This window comes from Gopherus flavomarginatus, chromosome 3, assembly GCF_025201925.1.
Source record: "Gopherus flavomarginatus isolate rGopFla2 chromosome 3, rGopFla2.mat.asm, whole genome shotgun sequence".
Classification (NCBI taxonomy): domain Eukaryota; kingdom Metazoa; phylum Chordata; order Testudines; family Testudinidae; genus Gopherus; species Gopherus flavomarginatus.
The window spans coordinates 161,144,346-161,160,018 of record NC_066619.1 but is presented as its reverse complement, the minus strand read 5'-3'; the positions used below and the strand labels follow the sequence as shown (position 1 = coordinate 161,160,018).

The 15,673-nt window shown below is 42.1% G+C and overlaps 1 protein-coding gene across 9 annotated transcripts in view; it reads right to left on the bottom strand.

Annotated features, from left to right (window-relative positions):
- Nucleotides 1-15,673, bottom strand: part of PTPN13 (protein tyrosine phosphatase non-receptor type 13) — a 183,184-nt gene that overhangs the window by 83,074 nt on the left and 84,437 nt on the right. For all 9 annotated transcript variants that reach the window (XM_050946769.1, XM_050946772.1, XM_050946774.1 and 6 more), the window contains exon 7: nucleotides 3,456-4,019. In XM_050946769.1, coding sequence (XP_050802726.1) covers nucleotides 3,456-4,019 — 564 coding nt within the window. The remainder of the gene's footprint in view (nucleotides 1-3,455; nucleotides 4,020-15,673) is intronic.

Below are 15,673 nucleotides of genomic sequence, written 5' to 3'. Positions count from 1 at the left end.
TATGATATAGTAAGAAACGTGGAGAGTAAAAGAGGAACACAGCAAATGAAAAGAGGTAGACATAGTTCATATTTTATGAAATGTTTGCTTCATACAAAATAAGTCAGAAAGAAGTGTGTAACATTCAACAGACTTCTCCTGCAAGTTATAAACACAGATGAAGTGTGCCTCTAAAAACCCTTCACACTCCAACTTGACAAAAAATATTCCTCACCAAAAACCAATGGAGAGTAGGTCTTATTGAGAATTCATATTTAAAACAAGATTTTAATCCAGTCATTTGTGAATAACGGACATACACAAAAACCAGAACAGTCTAAAAAAAATGAAAAGCCAGAGTATTGAAGACTTGTTTCTCAAAATGACTTTTCTAAAAATTCCGCTACACCCAAAAGCAAAGCTCTCCTTTGGCCAAGGACTACATGTGATAAATCAATGCATACTGATGTTTATTTCATAATTCTTTTTAAGGGGAATGTAAAACATGCATGTCACAAGTCAGGCCTTTGCTGGAAACTGTCTTACAACCTGTTCTATCAAATAGCTATTGTGAATTCATAATGATAGTAAATGAGTCATTAATTATTGTCTACACCCTCTCAAAGTAAATTTGTCATTCAACAGCATTGAATAGGAAGCCAGCGTATCTGTTATCCCTAACTGCACTTTCAACCTTTCCTTACAGGAATCTAGTAGTTTCATACACTGGAATCATCTCAAAAGTTTTTAGGTCACAGACCTACAAGGTTTTGTTCAGAATCAATAAACTGTCTGAACGGGAATGATAAATTCTTGCTCATCAGCTGGATTGTCTGTCTTTGGTTTTGTTGTTGTGCAAGATTAACATGCACAATGCAGAGAGCTCTTAAAGGGTGGACAATTTATTATTTTCTTTACAGGGAGTGGCCTGCACTTTGGTTTCATAAACAGCATATGTTCAAAGACTGATAGTTAAATTAATTCATATATTAGTCAGATTAGTGTAGTCTGGCTTTAAAAGTTTTCAAATAATATTGCCAGGGATAATGACATTTCAAAATTAAGGGAGTGTGTTTAAAAGGAAAAAAGCTCTTTGTTTCAACATGACAAACCCAGAAAAATTAATGTAACTAGATGGCACAGCTTAGAAAATACTGATGCTTTTTATTTTATATACTATAATTTTTTTCACTCTTCTAAACAGAAATAAGAGATGATACAGTCTCCTTAAATTAAGATCCTTAAATGACAAAAGCCTTCACTTACTACCTTAGTGTATGCATTTCTAGTGGGACAGAGTCTAATTCCAGGTACACAGTGGTTATCTCCAGGTATATATTATCACCCACTTTCATTCTATGGCTTTCAAAATGTAACATTTATCAAAGATGCTAACTTGATAGGAGGAGCGGGACATTTCAAGCTTCCCCAAACTAACCCTAACATGCCTCACCACTGACAGGCAAGAACCACCTCCAATGGTAAGAGGTAGTTTGATCTCTACGCCTTTCAATCCTAAATCTCTACTGAGATGGCCAGAAGAGGTGCCGATAAGCAATCTTTGTGATTTAAGCCACACTTCAGAAAGGTACGTAACCATCTTGTCTAAACGGGGATGTGTTCCTGAAATAAGGCCTTAGACATGCCCACTAAAACCTGGACTGAAACAGCCATTTCACATGGGCAGTCTTACAGCAATCAGACCACAATGACTTTTCAACACTACAGACCCTCACAGTCTGAGTCAAACCAGTAACCTAGCAGTGAAATCTTTGTATCTACACCTCTACCCCAATATAACACGGTCCTCAGGAGCCAAAAAAAAATCTCACTGCGTTATAGGTGAGGCCATGTTATATCAGGGTAGGGAGAGGAACCGCTCCCCACTCCAGCTCACCTCCGCTCTGCCTCCGCTCCTTCCTGAGCACGCCGCTGCCGCTCCGCTTCTCCCTCCTTCCCTCCCTCCCAGGCTTGCCACGCCAATCAGCTGTTTGGCCCAGCAAGCCTGGAAGTGGGTGAGGGGAGAAGTGGTGCAGCGGTGGCGCACTCAAGGAAGGAGGCGGAGATGAGCTGGAGCAGGGAGCGGTTCCTCTGCGCCCCTCATTACTTGCTGCAGCCCTTCCCAGGGTTCCACCCTACAGCTCACCTCCGTTGCGCCTCCCCCCACGAGCACGCTGCAGCTCCGCTTCTCCCCCTTTCCTCCCTCTCTCCCAGGCTTGCCACACCAATCAGCTGTTTAGTGCGGCAAGCCTGTGAGGGAGGAGAAGCGGAGCTGAGGGTGTGCTCGTGCGAGGAGGTGGCGGCGGTGGAGTGGAGGTGAGCTGGGGCAGGGGGCAATTCCTTTGTGTGTCCCCCTTCGCCCCAGCTCACCTCCGCTCCGCCTCCTCCCATGAGTGCACCGCAGCTTCGCTTCTCCCTCCCAGGCTTGATGCGCCAAACAGCTGATTGGCGTGGCAAGCCTGGGAGGGAGGGGGGAGAAGTGGAGCTGCAGCACACTCGTGGGAGGAGGCGTAGCGGAGGTGAGCTGGGGCGGGGGGGGGCCCCAGGGAGGCCGCAGCAAGTAACGGGCGGGCCCAGAGGAACCGCTCTTGGTAACATGAATTCGGATATAATGAGGTAAAGCAGCCCTGTCCCCGGAGAGCTGCTTTACCGCGTTATATCCGAATTCGCATTATATCAGAGTAGAAGTGTATCTAGCTCTGAATATCAAATAAATATAGCTATTCTGTCTTGTGCATTAGGTGATTTTACAAGCTATTCCGCAAAGCACGCGGCCAATTCAAGGTCAGAATTTGTCCCTTACTATTACTATTTGTCCCTTACTTACATAACTAAACCCATGAAAACACTAGCAAGTTTTTAAAACAAAATATTGCAGACACATCTGTGGGGTTTCACATACAGATGATTTGATGAATGTCTATAGAGCTGATAAAAGGAAATGTTTTTCATATAAATGCTAAGTTAGCCCATGGGTCTCACTGCCACTCAATACCATTGAGCCAACCTCTTAGCAAGATTCAAAAAAGGTTAACAAGATCATCCAAAGTTATTAATATACAACCAACCAATCAACCAAGAAGGCTGGAAGAGATGTAATCCCTTCTGCTTCAGGGTATAAACCAACTTCTCATTATTGGGAGTTAGGAAGAAACTTTCTCTGGAGGAAAGTTACTCCATCATTGCCTACTACAGGGCTTTCTGCAATTTCATCTGAAGCATCTGTTGTGGGATAATGTCAAACAGAATACTCGCCTAAATGGGCAACTGGTTTGATCCAGTATAGCAGTAGCTCTATCCCTACTTCCGCACTGGCAGCAGCCATTCTAATTGCTTTGTCATTTACTTAAAAACTGAAGAAAAGTAAAATCTCACCTCCTCCAAGAGATGCTATAGAGATATTAACTTAATCAAATGGAGGAAGCCTCTGCATAAAGTAACCCCCTCACCAACAAAATGTAGAAAACCCCACTCACCTTCTACATTCATGGCTTCCCTCAGAGCCTGCAATTTCTTCTGTCTCTCTCTGATCCTGTCAAAGGCACACGATATTGCTGCAGAGGTTGAAGACTCTGGCACCGGTCGCACTTGCTCCAGTTTTTGAGGGCCGAAGACATCCAGTGCTATGCTTCCATCTGAATATCTTGCTTCCTTATTCCTAGTGGTAGTTGAAGTCCGTACTGTAACTGTCTCATAGCGATTGCTGTGTCTGTGAGAATCTGCAGAATGGTCTGTCTCAGTTGCTTTGTTAGTTGTACACAGCAAGTCTGTGGAGGAAGCCCAAACCTTCCGTTTAGGAGCACTGTCTGCTCCAACGTTACTTTTTCCCCCCAAGTCATCAGTTCTACACCGATAAGTACAGCAAGCATCTTCACGTCCAGAGTAGTAATCTGAGGATATGCTTTGGAAAAAATCTTCCTCGCCTTTTGCTCCTCTGATGGACAGGACCCCCATAGATTTACTAAGCCCTTTGTTCAGCATGGCCTGTTGAGAGAATTGAGGCTTGTGTACTTCTGATGCATCACTCATTAAACTTCGTCCTGGAATGAGAAGAATCCATCATGTATGTACTGTCGGTTCAGGCACTGGAGTGCAACAAAAGTTATTGACTTTGTAAGCTATACACTATTTAAAAATGCAGCTTTTGGTTTATCGTGCAAATGTTGAAAAAATACTTTAAAGGATTTCTCACTGAATAACCCAAAACAATGCTTATGTTATCAGATACTTTCCAACATTCATTTTCTTTGTTTCTAAAATATCCAAGGGTGAATTCCTGGCCTAGTGGAGTTGAGTAACTAATAATATTTTAAAACATACAGAGTGAAATAAATATTTTAACAGTTTTCTCCCATCACCAAATGATCTTTTGAAAATAATCTGAAAAACTCCTGAAAATATTAGAGCTATAGTTTACATAATTCCCCCACCATGCTCTAAAGGCACAATCCACATTTTTATTGCTTTATGACAAGTCTAGGTTTGTTCTACTGATTACCTGGATACACTACAGTATTGGCTGCAGTAGGAGATGACTATGTAACCTGGAATTTAAAAAATCCTGGATCTCACAGTAATTACTATTCTTGGATTATGTTAGACTCTCTTGAGTTAACTTTCTGAACTTAAGATAGGCACTTTGATTGAGTTTTCAAAAATAGAGTAATTGTATGAGCTTTTATGCTTTACGTTAAGGTAGCACTTCAGGCAAGTAGGCTATTTTGAAATTACTTACAAATAATACTATCAAAGGATATTTCTTCTACAAATGTACTTGGAAGAATGCTAAATTTTACTTAACTCAATATCACCCCACTAGCACTGAAAACTCTCAGTGCATGTAGAGGTTTTTGTCATGAAACTTTCTGGAAACTATGGGTCCAATTTCACAAACCCCTACTACCAGGAGAAGTACCTACAACCATAAACTACTCACCGATGCAAGCATTTTGTTAAATAACGCAGGGCCTGATCCTACAAACTACACGTTTGGGTGTATTTAAGAGCACGGATACACTAGAGTTTACAGTGGCACAGCTGCAGAAGTCTCTCCCATCAACACAGTGCTGTCCACATCAATCCTTATGATTTATTCAACCCTCGAGTAACATAAATTATGCCGACTTGAGCTGTAATGTAGACAAAGTCTAAAAGCATCAAATAGCACTTGCTTAAAACTACTCTGTAAAGATTTAAAAATTACTAATATTCAAGAGGTAAAACTACTAATTACTAATATTCAAGAGGATCAGATGATGTCCAGCTACTGTTACTTCTCTGTTCTGTACATCTTGATACAGAAACATTTGAAAACTTTCAGTACAAAGTTATGGAAATTTGAACAAAAAAACCGACTGTGTATTCCTAACATAGAGTAGTTTAGTCCCATGTATATTACAACTCCAGAAATATACTGCTAAAAACTAGGAGGAGGATGTCTACCTGAGGTGTATGCACATTATACATGTTGATTTTCACCACATGATAGCATCCGTGCTGGGAAAAAACAGACTGAAAACAGTCTTTGGCGTGTAGCCAAGTCAATCCTTCTGCCAACCCAGCTAGAGATACAGTAGCGCACACTCTCTCTCAGAACAAACTTTTAACAATATCCCAGATGAGATATTAGCCTATATTTCTTCCCTCTGAGTCAGTCTTGAAGTCCTCTTCACAAAAGAAAACAATCCTAGAGCTCAAAGTAATTTGCTGCACTGAACCTTCTATTGTGAAGGACAGTTCTGGAATCTGAACTGCTGCCCTTTATGAGAGAGTTGATCAACCCTCATCAAGAGCCACACTTGTGCATTAGGCTCCTGCTGAGATTCCAGTGAGTCTATTACTTTTTATTGTATTTTACTGAGTGCTCTAAGAGTTTCTACAAACACTTTGGAAGCTCACTGATTTGCACCCCTAAGCTTTGACTGTCTGCTCTTTTCTTGTTACCATTTTGGTCTGAATAAGACCTGGCATAATAAAATAAGCATTTCTTATCCTTGCAAAGTCATTTTTAATATTGCATTCCTTTATACAGTATGTCCTAACTTATCAAAATACAAGATGTGGAGAAAATGTCGATTCTTGTGAGGTTTCAAGGACTCAGTGAAACTCTCCATGGTTTACTCAATGTCCAAGCAGAAAGTCATATTAAAATGCAAGGCTTTGTCAAAGGGATAAAAACATTCCAAAACTGATTGTTACACAACCAAGTCAACATTCCAAAATTAGGGTTAAAGCCTTAAGCCTCAATTAAAAAAATTAAATAACCCATGGCTGGCCACCATCTTCCATGGGGCATCTGTTGATGATCTGTGCCACTGATTACCCAGAAGGCCCCTGCCTAGCTCAAATGTTCAATGGCTGTCTGTTAGCCAGTTTGCACTTAAACAGCCTTCAAATGGTCATAGGCCACAATGCCACCACAAGTGAGTCTGCTGCTGCCAATGGCCCTTTCTCTCCACCCCGCATTGTATGCAAACGTGGTTCAGGAAAGGGTGTAAATACTGCAGCAGATGCAAACGAGTGGGTGCACTTTGGCAACACGTCAACTCATAAACATTAGAAATTTATTTCAATATTTCCACTATTTATTTAAGATTCTTGCAGTGGGGTGGGGGAGACATCAAAGTGAAATCACCCACTTTACCATTCCCACCCCCAAAGTTTCAAATCTAAAAGTAAGATTTTTATCTGGAAAAACTGCTTTTGCATTGCTTCACCTTATTGTTTTACTTTCCAAATCAGACTGCCTAAACTGAAATTAAATGCATGCAGTAAATCTAGTGAAAGAATAATGATGTTAAAGGAAAATGAGGAATGCCTCTCCCACCCCACCATCAAAATAAGGATGGCGATGACACCCATGTAACACTATATTTCAGGACAACTTGTGAACCATCTAGAACCCAATTCAAGAAAGTATCCCTGCTCAAGAATGCTTTCCTGAACTGGGGCCATAATAGCAAACACTGTTTCCAAGCATATTATAACCACCAATTCAGTTCGCACACAGCAGCAAGCGTGTCTATTGTACATTGATGGAGCGTGCAGTAAGGGATCATGACTTGTACAAATATAGGAATGAGAAAACTTCAGGGGGAGGAGCAGGGCATCAATCTCAAGCATTGGTTGTCTATTTTAGGGAGTAGATGCTAGAATACTCCCTACAATAGACTCCCTGGCAAGCCGTATTAGAGGCTCTGATTATTCCAAAGGCTCAGCAATGAGGAGACTAACTCCTGACCTCAGCATGTGGGGATGTTTCCCATTCCTTAACTCCCATGCCCACTTGATCTTTCCTGGAAAGGAGGAGGAGTGCCCTAATCAGTATCTCATCATCAGGGACTGGGAGAGTACTCAAGGCAGCAGCATTGCCACTCACTTGGTAATTATATGGACAGGAGAGGAGAGGAGCAGTCTTGACAGAAAACAGTGCATGAAGTGGATGCCTGATAGATGCCCATTTCCACACTGCTATTCCATTCTGCTGATTGGGATGCTTAGAAAACCATTTTTAAATGGTTCACACATTGACTTTTGTTGCCTGTGTTCATCTTTAACGTATGACCAAAGGGCAATCAGTGCTGGCCTTGGCATTTAGGCATTAGGCTACAAAACAGTTTCACTCCAATCGCCTGTGATCACATCACAAAGCACAGGCTGGGGCTGAAGATTTTTGGGAAGGGCTGTGTAAATGTTTCTTTGCATCCCCATAAATCTTCAGTCTGCCACCAGGCCACCCTGTTGCTGAGGAATGGAGAACCACCAGCTTACATTGAAGTCTGTACTGTAACACTGAGGCGGGGAAGGTAAAGGAACAGCTCTTCATCTAAACTAGGATTTTTTTGCACTTTGGTTGAATTTTAAGTATTTTTTCCTCTTTTCCTGCATTTCACCGTGGATCACAGAATAAACAGCAATATTATTGTAACACAAGTGCTCAAAATATCACCATTCCTCACAAACTCACAGCTGTAGAAACATCATAAAGTTAAAAAAATCACTGCTCTAGCTCATTCCCTCCCTAGATGTCTTTATTTCTTTCTATTTCCTCCTGTTCTGCAGCTCATTCTACATTATTTTTCTCCCTGCTATTCTCTCTTTCTCTGAAATGCAGCATCTTCCTTTCCCAGTCTTTCTTCTTCCTAACTGGTATTCATACGCTTCTCTCCACCTCTTTGTTCTCCCCTATATTTTCTCTTCCTCCTTAGTCTCATCTTTTGTTCCTCATTCCATCATTCTCATCTGGTCTCCTCACACTGTATCTTTAAGGTCTTCCCCACCACATGCACACTCTAATTCCAAATGAGCACTGACTGAACTAGTATATAATGCTTTTCAAGCAGCTGTTCAATAGTCATCACTACTGTGATGTAGTTATTAACCCCATTTTACAGATGGGAAAATTAGGTGACGTGGCCAAAGCCACAGAGGGATTCCAAAGCAAGATGAGAATGCACTTGCTTAGGTCTGTAGACAATGCTGACACTTACATATGACTGTGACTTTCTAATCCTCTACAGAAATGCTATTTTGAAACTACTTACATCAAGACTCCTTAGAGGGCCATAGCAGATCTGTCTCATGCAGTTTTACAGCCACAGATCCATTTCTCCAGCTAATCAATTGGTAGGCTGTGTATTGTAGCACGGAGGCTAGTATTGCCATAAAAAAACACACTTTTCCTTCCGTTCAGTTTAAGTCAGCACTATTTGATCTGGTTTAACATAGCCTTTATCCTGGTAATTTGATCACTCTAGCTGTAGGAGAAAGTTTATTTATTTATTTGTATGCTCTTGGTTTTTAACTGTGTGCATGATCATTTTAAAATACTGGAAAGATTATGAGGAAAAGCCACATATGAGATTAAATAACCAACACAGAGCAGAAAGGGAATTTGGCTGGATAAGGCCAGGATTGTGCACTTTTGTGCCTCTGAAGTAGAGAGTGACAGATGACATGCTTACTGTGAACTTCTTAGTCTAAATCTAAATTATTAAAGGGAAATGGAAGATGGATGGCCTGGTGGTTACATTTGTGGACTGGGACTTTGGAAACCTGGTTTCAGTTTCCTGATCTGCCACTGACATTTTGTGTGACTTTGGGCAAGTTATTTAGTTGCTCTCTGCCTCAGTTTCCCATTCATAAATTGGAAGGATAGTACTCCCCTACCTCACAGAGGTACTGCAAGGACAATAAATAATTGTGAGGCATTGAGATACTACACTGTTGACCACATAAGTACATATGACAGACAGCGCGGCCTTTCCCTCAAATTACCCTTGGAAGACTCAGATGCCAGGAATGGGAGGAAGGAGCAGCAGGATGTAGCCTCTCTTATCACCTTTAGCATAGAGGTTAGGGCACTCACATGGGAGGTGAGAGATCAAGGATCAACTTCCCTCTCCCCCTGATGTGAAAAAGGGATTTGAACTTAGGTCTCCCACATGCTAGGTGAATACCCTAACCTAGGATACACAACCGTTTGCTTTCCCTGTCCCAGTGACTATTAGGTCATTATGAATGACAATGAATCGTCATTGAGCTAGGAACAAAGAGTGAGGTTGACTCTGTAACTCCCCTGCAACGATATCCACATTTGCAAATTTGCGTGGTACAATTACTACCAAAGGGCCAAATTCTGCCATCTTTACTCACACTAAGTGGAACATCACTGTCCAAGTAGTCTCACTGATTTCCCTCTGAGCACGAACGCCAGACTCTGTCCCTAAACAAGCTCCATCTATTAATTTGCCTCTAGCAGTGCATTAACAGGGTAGTGTAGGAAATTGATCAGATGTTATGTAACTGTGGATGCTGTCAATGCAGTTTATCTGACAGTTCTAGAATGCAGGCTATATTTATTCTCATTGAGAGAATATAGTTCAAGCCTTTTAAAACACTTTCCCCTATCTTTTTTTTTTCTGGCAAATATAAAATATAGTTTCCTATTCAGGCATACGATTACATCTTCTGTCTATATATAGCTATCAGTGTGGGATTGGCAGCTCTGTAAAGAGGAAGTGATTACGCTAAAGTTTAAAAAGATCTCCCAGACCAGCTATCACTGCAGGATGCAAACAGAAAAATCCTTATCACAAAACAAAGCAGCTAGTCACTCAAATGAGAGAGGAAGGCTCATAAAAGAAGTTGGATTTACAATCCCTTAGGGCAGACTGGGAGCCAGAAAGGAGATAACAGAGCCAGAAGTGGCCTGGGGGTTGCTTGCTAGAAACACCCCTTTCTGTCCCCCTCCCCTCCTTTTTTTTTTTTGATGAGAAATCCCAAGTAACAGATTAAAGTTACTGCATTCCTTGTAAAGAACATGAGCTGGGAGAAATTACCCTTTGAAGAGCTGAGAGTAAAAAGTGGCAAGAATGCAAACGTTTTAGCCCTGCACATGTCGTTTTTCACTAGAACAGATGTTATGAAGGAAGCAAAGAACTCCAGGTATTTTGGGTAGCTGAGAAATTTATTCTGCTAACACTTCACCAAGCAGCATTTTGCCTTTGTAACCTCTCTTGCCCTCTCAGTATCCCTTCTACGTGTTCTTCTCGGACTAATGCCTAAATGGTCACATCACTTCCCTCTTGATATCCAAGGACACCAAAAGCTGATGAAGGTCACACAGCTGGTCGGTTGCAGCACCAAGTCACTTGACATCTCTGCCATTATCTCCCCTCTTGCCTTTTGTCTGCCTTCTCTATTTAGGTTGTAAAATCTTCAGGGAAGGAACCATCTCTTACTATGTGTTTGTATAACAGTACCCGGGAGCTGAAAGCACCACTGTGACACAAATAAGAAAAAATGGCCTGGATTTCAAATCCTTTACTGGCTTGCTATCTGTTTTGCAAGACTCATGAAGATATTCTCCACCTACACATTTCTGTTTTTTTAATGCTGAAAAAAAAGATGACAGTGCCAGAGACTAACTTTTCAAATAAACTACTCTGCCATACTTACTGTTATGTGAAAAACAACGACCTTGGGTTTAAGGTGAAACAGTTTAGAATGAATTATGCCAGTTCAAATATGTGGGGGACACCAATGAATTTGATTTCTTTGCAGACTGATTGCTGCCTTTTCTTCTCAATAAAAGAACTAAAGCAGGCTATTACAGAAATCTCCTTGCCTCCCTAACAAACAGGCACAACTACACATTACAAACTTCTGCTGTCAGTTTTTGCTGAGTGGCTAAATTAAAGAAAAAAATATTCAGGAGACCGCTAATTAAACACTACAGTTTTCATATAGAAATGTCCTCTCATTTGTTCCTTTGATGTTTAAAACACTTTAATAATCACCTTTAGAATGCATCTGCTATTTTTACAGCTTGTAATTATAGCATGCAAATTAAATGGAGAGTGTCGACACCTAAGATTTCATCCAGGACTGCTGAATCATTTCCTGCCCTACTTTAATACATTCAGATGAATACAACACACACAAAGATAAGGCTGCTCACTTTGACGAGTCCCTTAGAAATGATTCTTAGGGTAGTCAGAGGTTGAGAGTTTGCTGGATAGCCTACCCCCACTTAACATTCAGTCTTAACAATCCTATGATTTTAGCACCCTAAACACATCAAAGGTAAGTTGGAGAAATTTGTGGATGGGAAGAAAAAGCAAGAAACAAACTGAGGAAGCATCTTTAAAGGGAGAAAGATAGTCCTCCAAGAGACACTTTTCCTCCTCCCTTTTGCTCTTACAGCCCAGTGATAACAGTTTGAACACAGCGGATAAATAGATGAGGACAATGACCAAGACTTCCATAACAATCAGAGCTCAACAAATAGGACCTGATTTAAATAACTGAGTGGGTGGGCTCCTGAGTGTGCATGAAGCCCCAGTAATTACACAGATGGTTCCATAGATTAGTTTAGATGGGACACAAAATCAGGTTGCATTTTTTTGTTTCTTGGTGGCGTGAATGCTCATGGTTTTGAGTATAAAACTCACTATCTGCAAATATTTCCCAATATTTACTTGAAGTTTTTTTCTGCCACTTTCCCTGCCAAGAAATTCATTCACTAGGATATTCATATTAATGGACAGGGAATCCAAAAGAGGAGCAAAGACAAATTAGGAATTCAATTGTTTGTTGGAATGAATATTCACATTTCTAAAAAAAAAATAGCTACAGTTTTTTGTTTTGTTTTTAAAGGGTAACAAGATAGAAAAAGAAAATGTTAAAAACATTCTGTGCATTTTAGGAGTGTAAAAATATTTGATTTATACAACTGAAGTGGAAAATATTTTGAGATATTTGCCCAGCATTAGTTATTATGCCATGGCAACTGGGATTTGAACTGAGGAAACTAGCTTGTGAACTGATCAAAAGGCCAATGGTTTTCACAGGTCTGGAACAAAGATCTGGAAATTACATGACAAATGTCACTAGGAGTGGATGGGTCACTATAAAAAACTAATTCCCCCCTGCTGATACTCCAATCTTCTTCTCAACTGTTTGAAATGGGCCACCTTGTTTATATTGGCTTCATTAGCACTACAAAAGTGATTTCCACTCCAACTGTTAAGAATAGAACCACTTTCACCTTAATTGAATTGGCTCATTAGCACTGACCCCCCAACTTGGTAAGGCAACTCCTATCTTTTCATATGCTGTGCATTTATACATCCCTACTGCATGTTCCACTCAATGCATCTGATGAAGTGGGTCTTAGTTCATGAAAGCTTATGCCCAAACACATTTGTTAGTCTCTAAGGAGCCACAAGGACTCCTCGTTGTTTTTGTCAACCTAAGCATATTTCTCAATTCAGCACATCAATTTACTACTTCATAAATTCAGTCTATGGAAACAGATATTAGTTATTTGTGCATAACAACACTTCAGCATTCTCAAGCTGACAGTGTAAACTTCGTGACACATCTATATTATACAAGAGTTCCATGTGTGACAAATTTTCCTAATGACTTTCACACTGGCAATTCAGTCTCAAGCCCACACAAATGATAAACTGTATAATATAAAGAGGAGATAGGACAACATTGTCCTTTATTTACTTTTCAATAGCACATTTGTATGTTGGCTTTCTACCCGAGGTTCCTCATTCCAGGCCTATCATTAACGTAATTGGTACTAAATTCAAGTTCCTGCTTTGCCAGAGGCTAGAAGCTCTGCCCTTCAGGGAAGCTGAGCTACACGGATATTGACAGAATTAGTACCAATGACAGGAACACAGCTATAAAAATAGAAATATCAAAGGTGTAAATTCTCTGGAGTCTACTGCAGTCTGGTTGTCACTCAGTAACTTACAGATGCTCCCCGGGTTCCACAAGACCCAATTTACTCAAATTCGCACTTACAGAAAAAGTTCCATAAGCCAGAAATAGGATTTTTGAGTTGTGGAAATTTTTGCATAACGTACAGGTATACGTTTCCAACTTACGCAAAATTCGAGTTACGCAAGGCTTTCTGGAACGGAATGATTGCGTAAGTCAGGGGGCGTCTGTATGGTATAATCATCTCTCTTCGCTCCTTGCTAGTTTTTAAATGGTTTACAAAGCTGAAATGCCAAATTGGAACTGAGAATTATTCTCATTCAGGGTTACTATCCTGATTCCGTACTCCCTAGGAACTGAATACAGTGGGAATCAGGTACAGCAGCTACCAAAGAGGAGGAGAACCTGTAAATTGGAAGGTGGTGTTGAGAGCAAGATGTCTTGATGAACAGAACTGAAAGCTAGCACCAGGAGATGAAGGACTGGGAGAAGATGCTGGGAATCAGGAGGGCATGTATCTTAGGCAGAAGAAAAGGCTTAGGATTTGAACACAGTGTGGACCAGACGGGAAAACCAGCTCGGGAGCAGGACAAGCAGCCAACAGAGGGAGAAAATAAAGGAATCTGGGTTCGTCTCTTAAAAGACGGGGAAGGAGAAAGGACTTAATGTAGTAAGAACACAGTTATTTTGTTTTTGACGTCTGAGGGAATTATGTGCCAAAAATTAAAATTTATGAACACAATATTTTTAAGTTCTGCAAATTTTATTTGTCAATAAATAAATGTAGCTCCAGCATGGCAGTGGGGATCACAGGCCCTGACTGCATTTGAGGTGGGAGATCACCCTAAACCCTCACCTTCCTTGGTATAGGAACTTGGTTGGCAGTGAGGCTGCACCTGACCCTGACAGTGCAAGGGCTGGGCCTGCCCCCAAAACACCCTGGGGCCCTGCCTCTCTGTGCCACGCGCACCAGGTATGGGTGGGCAGTCTCAGCCCAGCAGGAGCCAAGTGTAGAGAAGCTTAGTGTGGGGAGATCCAGGTGTGGGGTGAGAGATTTCTGTGTGGAGCAATCTGGGAGTGGGCTGCTCAGTGGGAGATCTGGATGCACAGGGGCTTGTTGGGGGGTTCCGGGTGCAGGGGTAATGGGATTCAGCAGGGGATCTGGGTGAAGGTGGCTGGGGCTCAGCGGGAGGGGGTCTGGGTGTGGGGGGCTTAATAGGGCAGGTCCAGGTGCCGGAGGAGTGGGGCTTGATGGGTGGGGGTCCATGTGCAACTGGTTGGGGATCAGTGGGGTCTTGATGTGAGGGGCTTGTCAGAGGGGTCCAGGTGGGGGGAGGTGGGGCTTGTCAGGGTGAGGGTTCAATGGGCCTGCTTAACAGAGGAGCCCAAGCTGCTGCTGAGGGGATGCCAAATGCTGAGCTCCTGCTTCCCCATCCCCTTTTATTCTCCATCCTCTTCCCCTCACTCCCACATTCCCCTCTCCCTGCTCTATTCCACCCCCTTCCTTCCCCACTGCCTCTTCCCACTGCCCCCACCCCTTACCCAGCCCCACCCCAGGCACTCACTGTTGCACAGAAAATAGGAAGGCTCTCAGCACACAGAAGGGGAGCATGACTGGCACTAGAACTCAAGAGGTGGCATTCAGCTGCTCAGTCTGCAGAGCTGAGAGACAGCCTCCTTCAGCTGGGGAGCTCTGCGCTTGCAGAAATGGGGGGCAGTGGCATGTAACCCCATGTGCCCGTCATACCTCACCCCGGTTTGGGGGGGAATCCCCCCAAAACTGAGCCCATGGTCACCCCTGTGACACTACACCCATATTCTTCATAGAGGTATTGTTATGATATGATTATGGCATAACTATGATGTATTTTATACAAGATAGGTCATGTGAGATATCACTGAAAAGGTTATGATTTACTGAATATGATTATTCTATTTGTATGCATGTATTATTTTGATATCTGAAGTTAGGAATATTGTCTATGCTTCAAATGTGTTTACACCTGGGGAACACCCACTAGGCAGAATGCAGTCAATCTAGATGGCTGGCTGGGAAGGGCCACCATGGAGAACAATAGGTCTTAGAAGATGCTAATCGCCCACCAGTGCGCCTTCCTGAGGACCCTACAAAAAGCTTTCTAGACATGGCTGCTATGGCCCTACAGGGACATGTGACCAAAACACCCAGTACTGGACTCCATCTTGGAATACCAGTGTTCTTCGATGGAAAGGTGTGGGAACCAACTAAGCCTGGAGACTAAGGGTTCCCGCCATATGCAAAAGCTATTTAAGACAGGGAGTGACGTCATCATGGCTCTTCTTCACTGACTCCCAACCCGAGAAGATTGCTGGAAACACCTGAGAAACAAGGACTGAACTGAGTGAGGGGGCGAATTTCATGAGTTCTCTGCGCAGCACAAGACGGCATAATTTTGGGTTGACCCTTCAAAGGGGT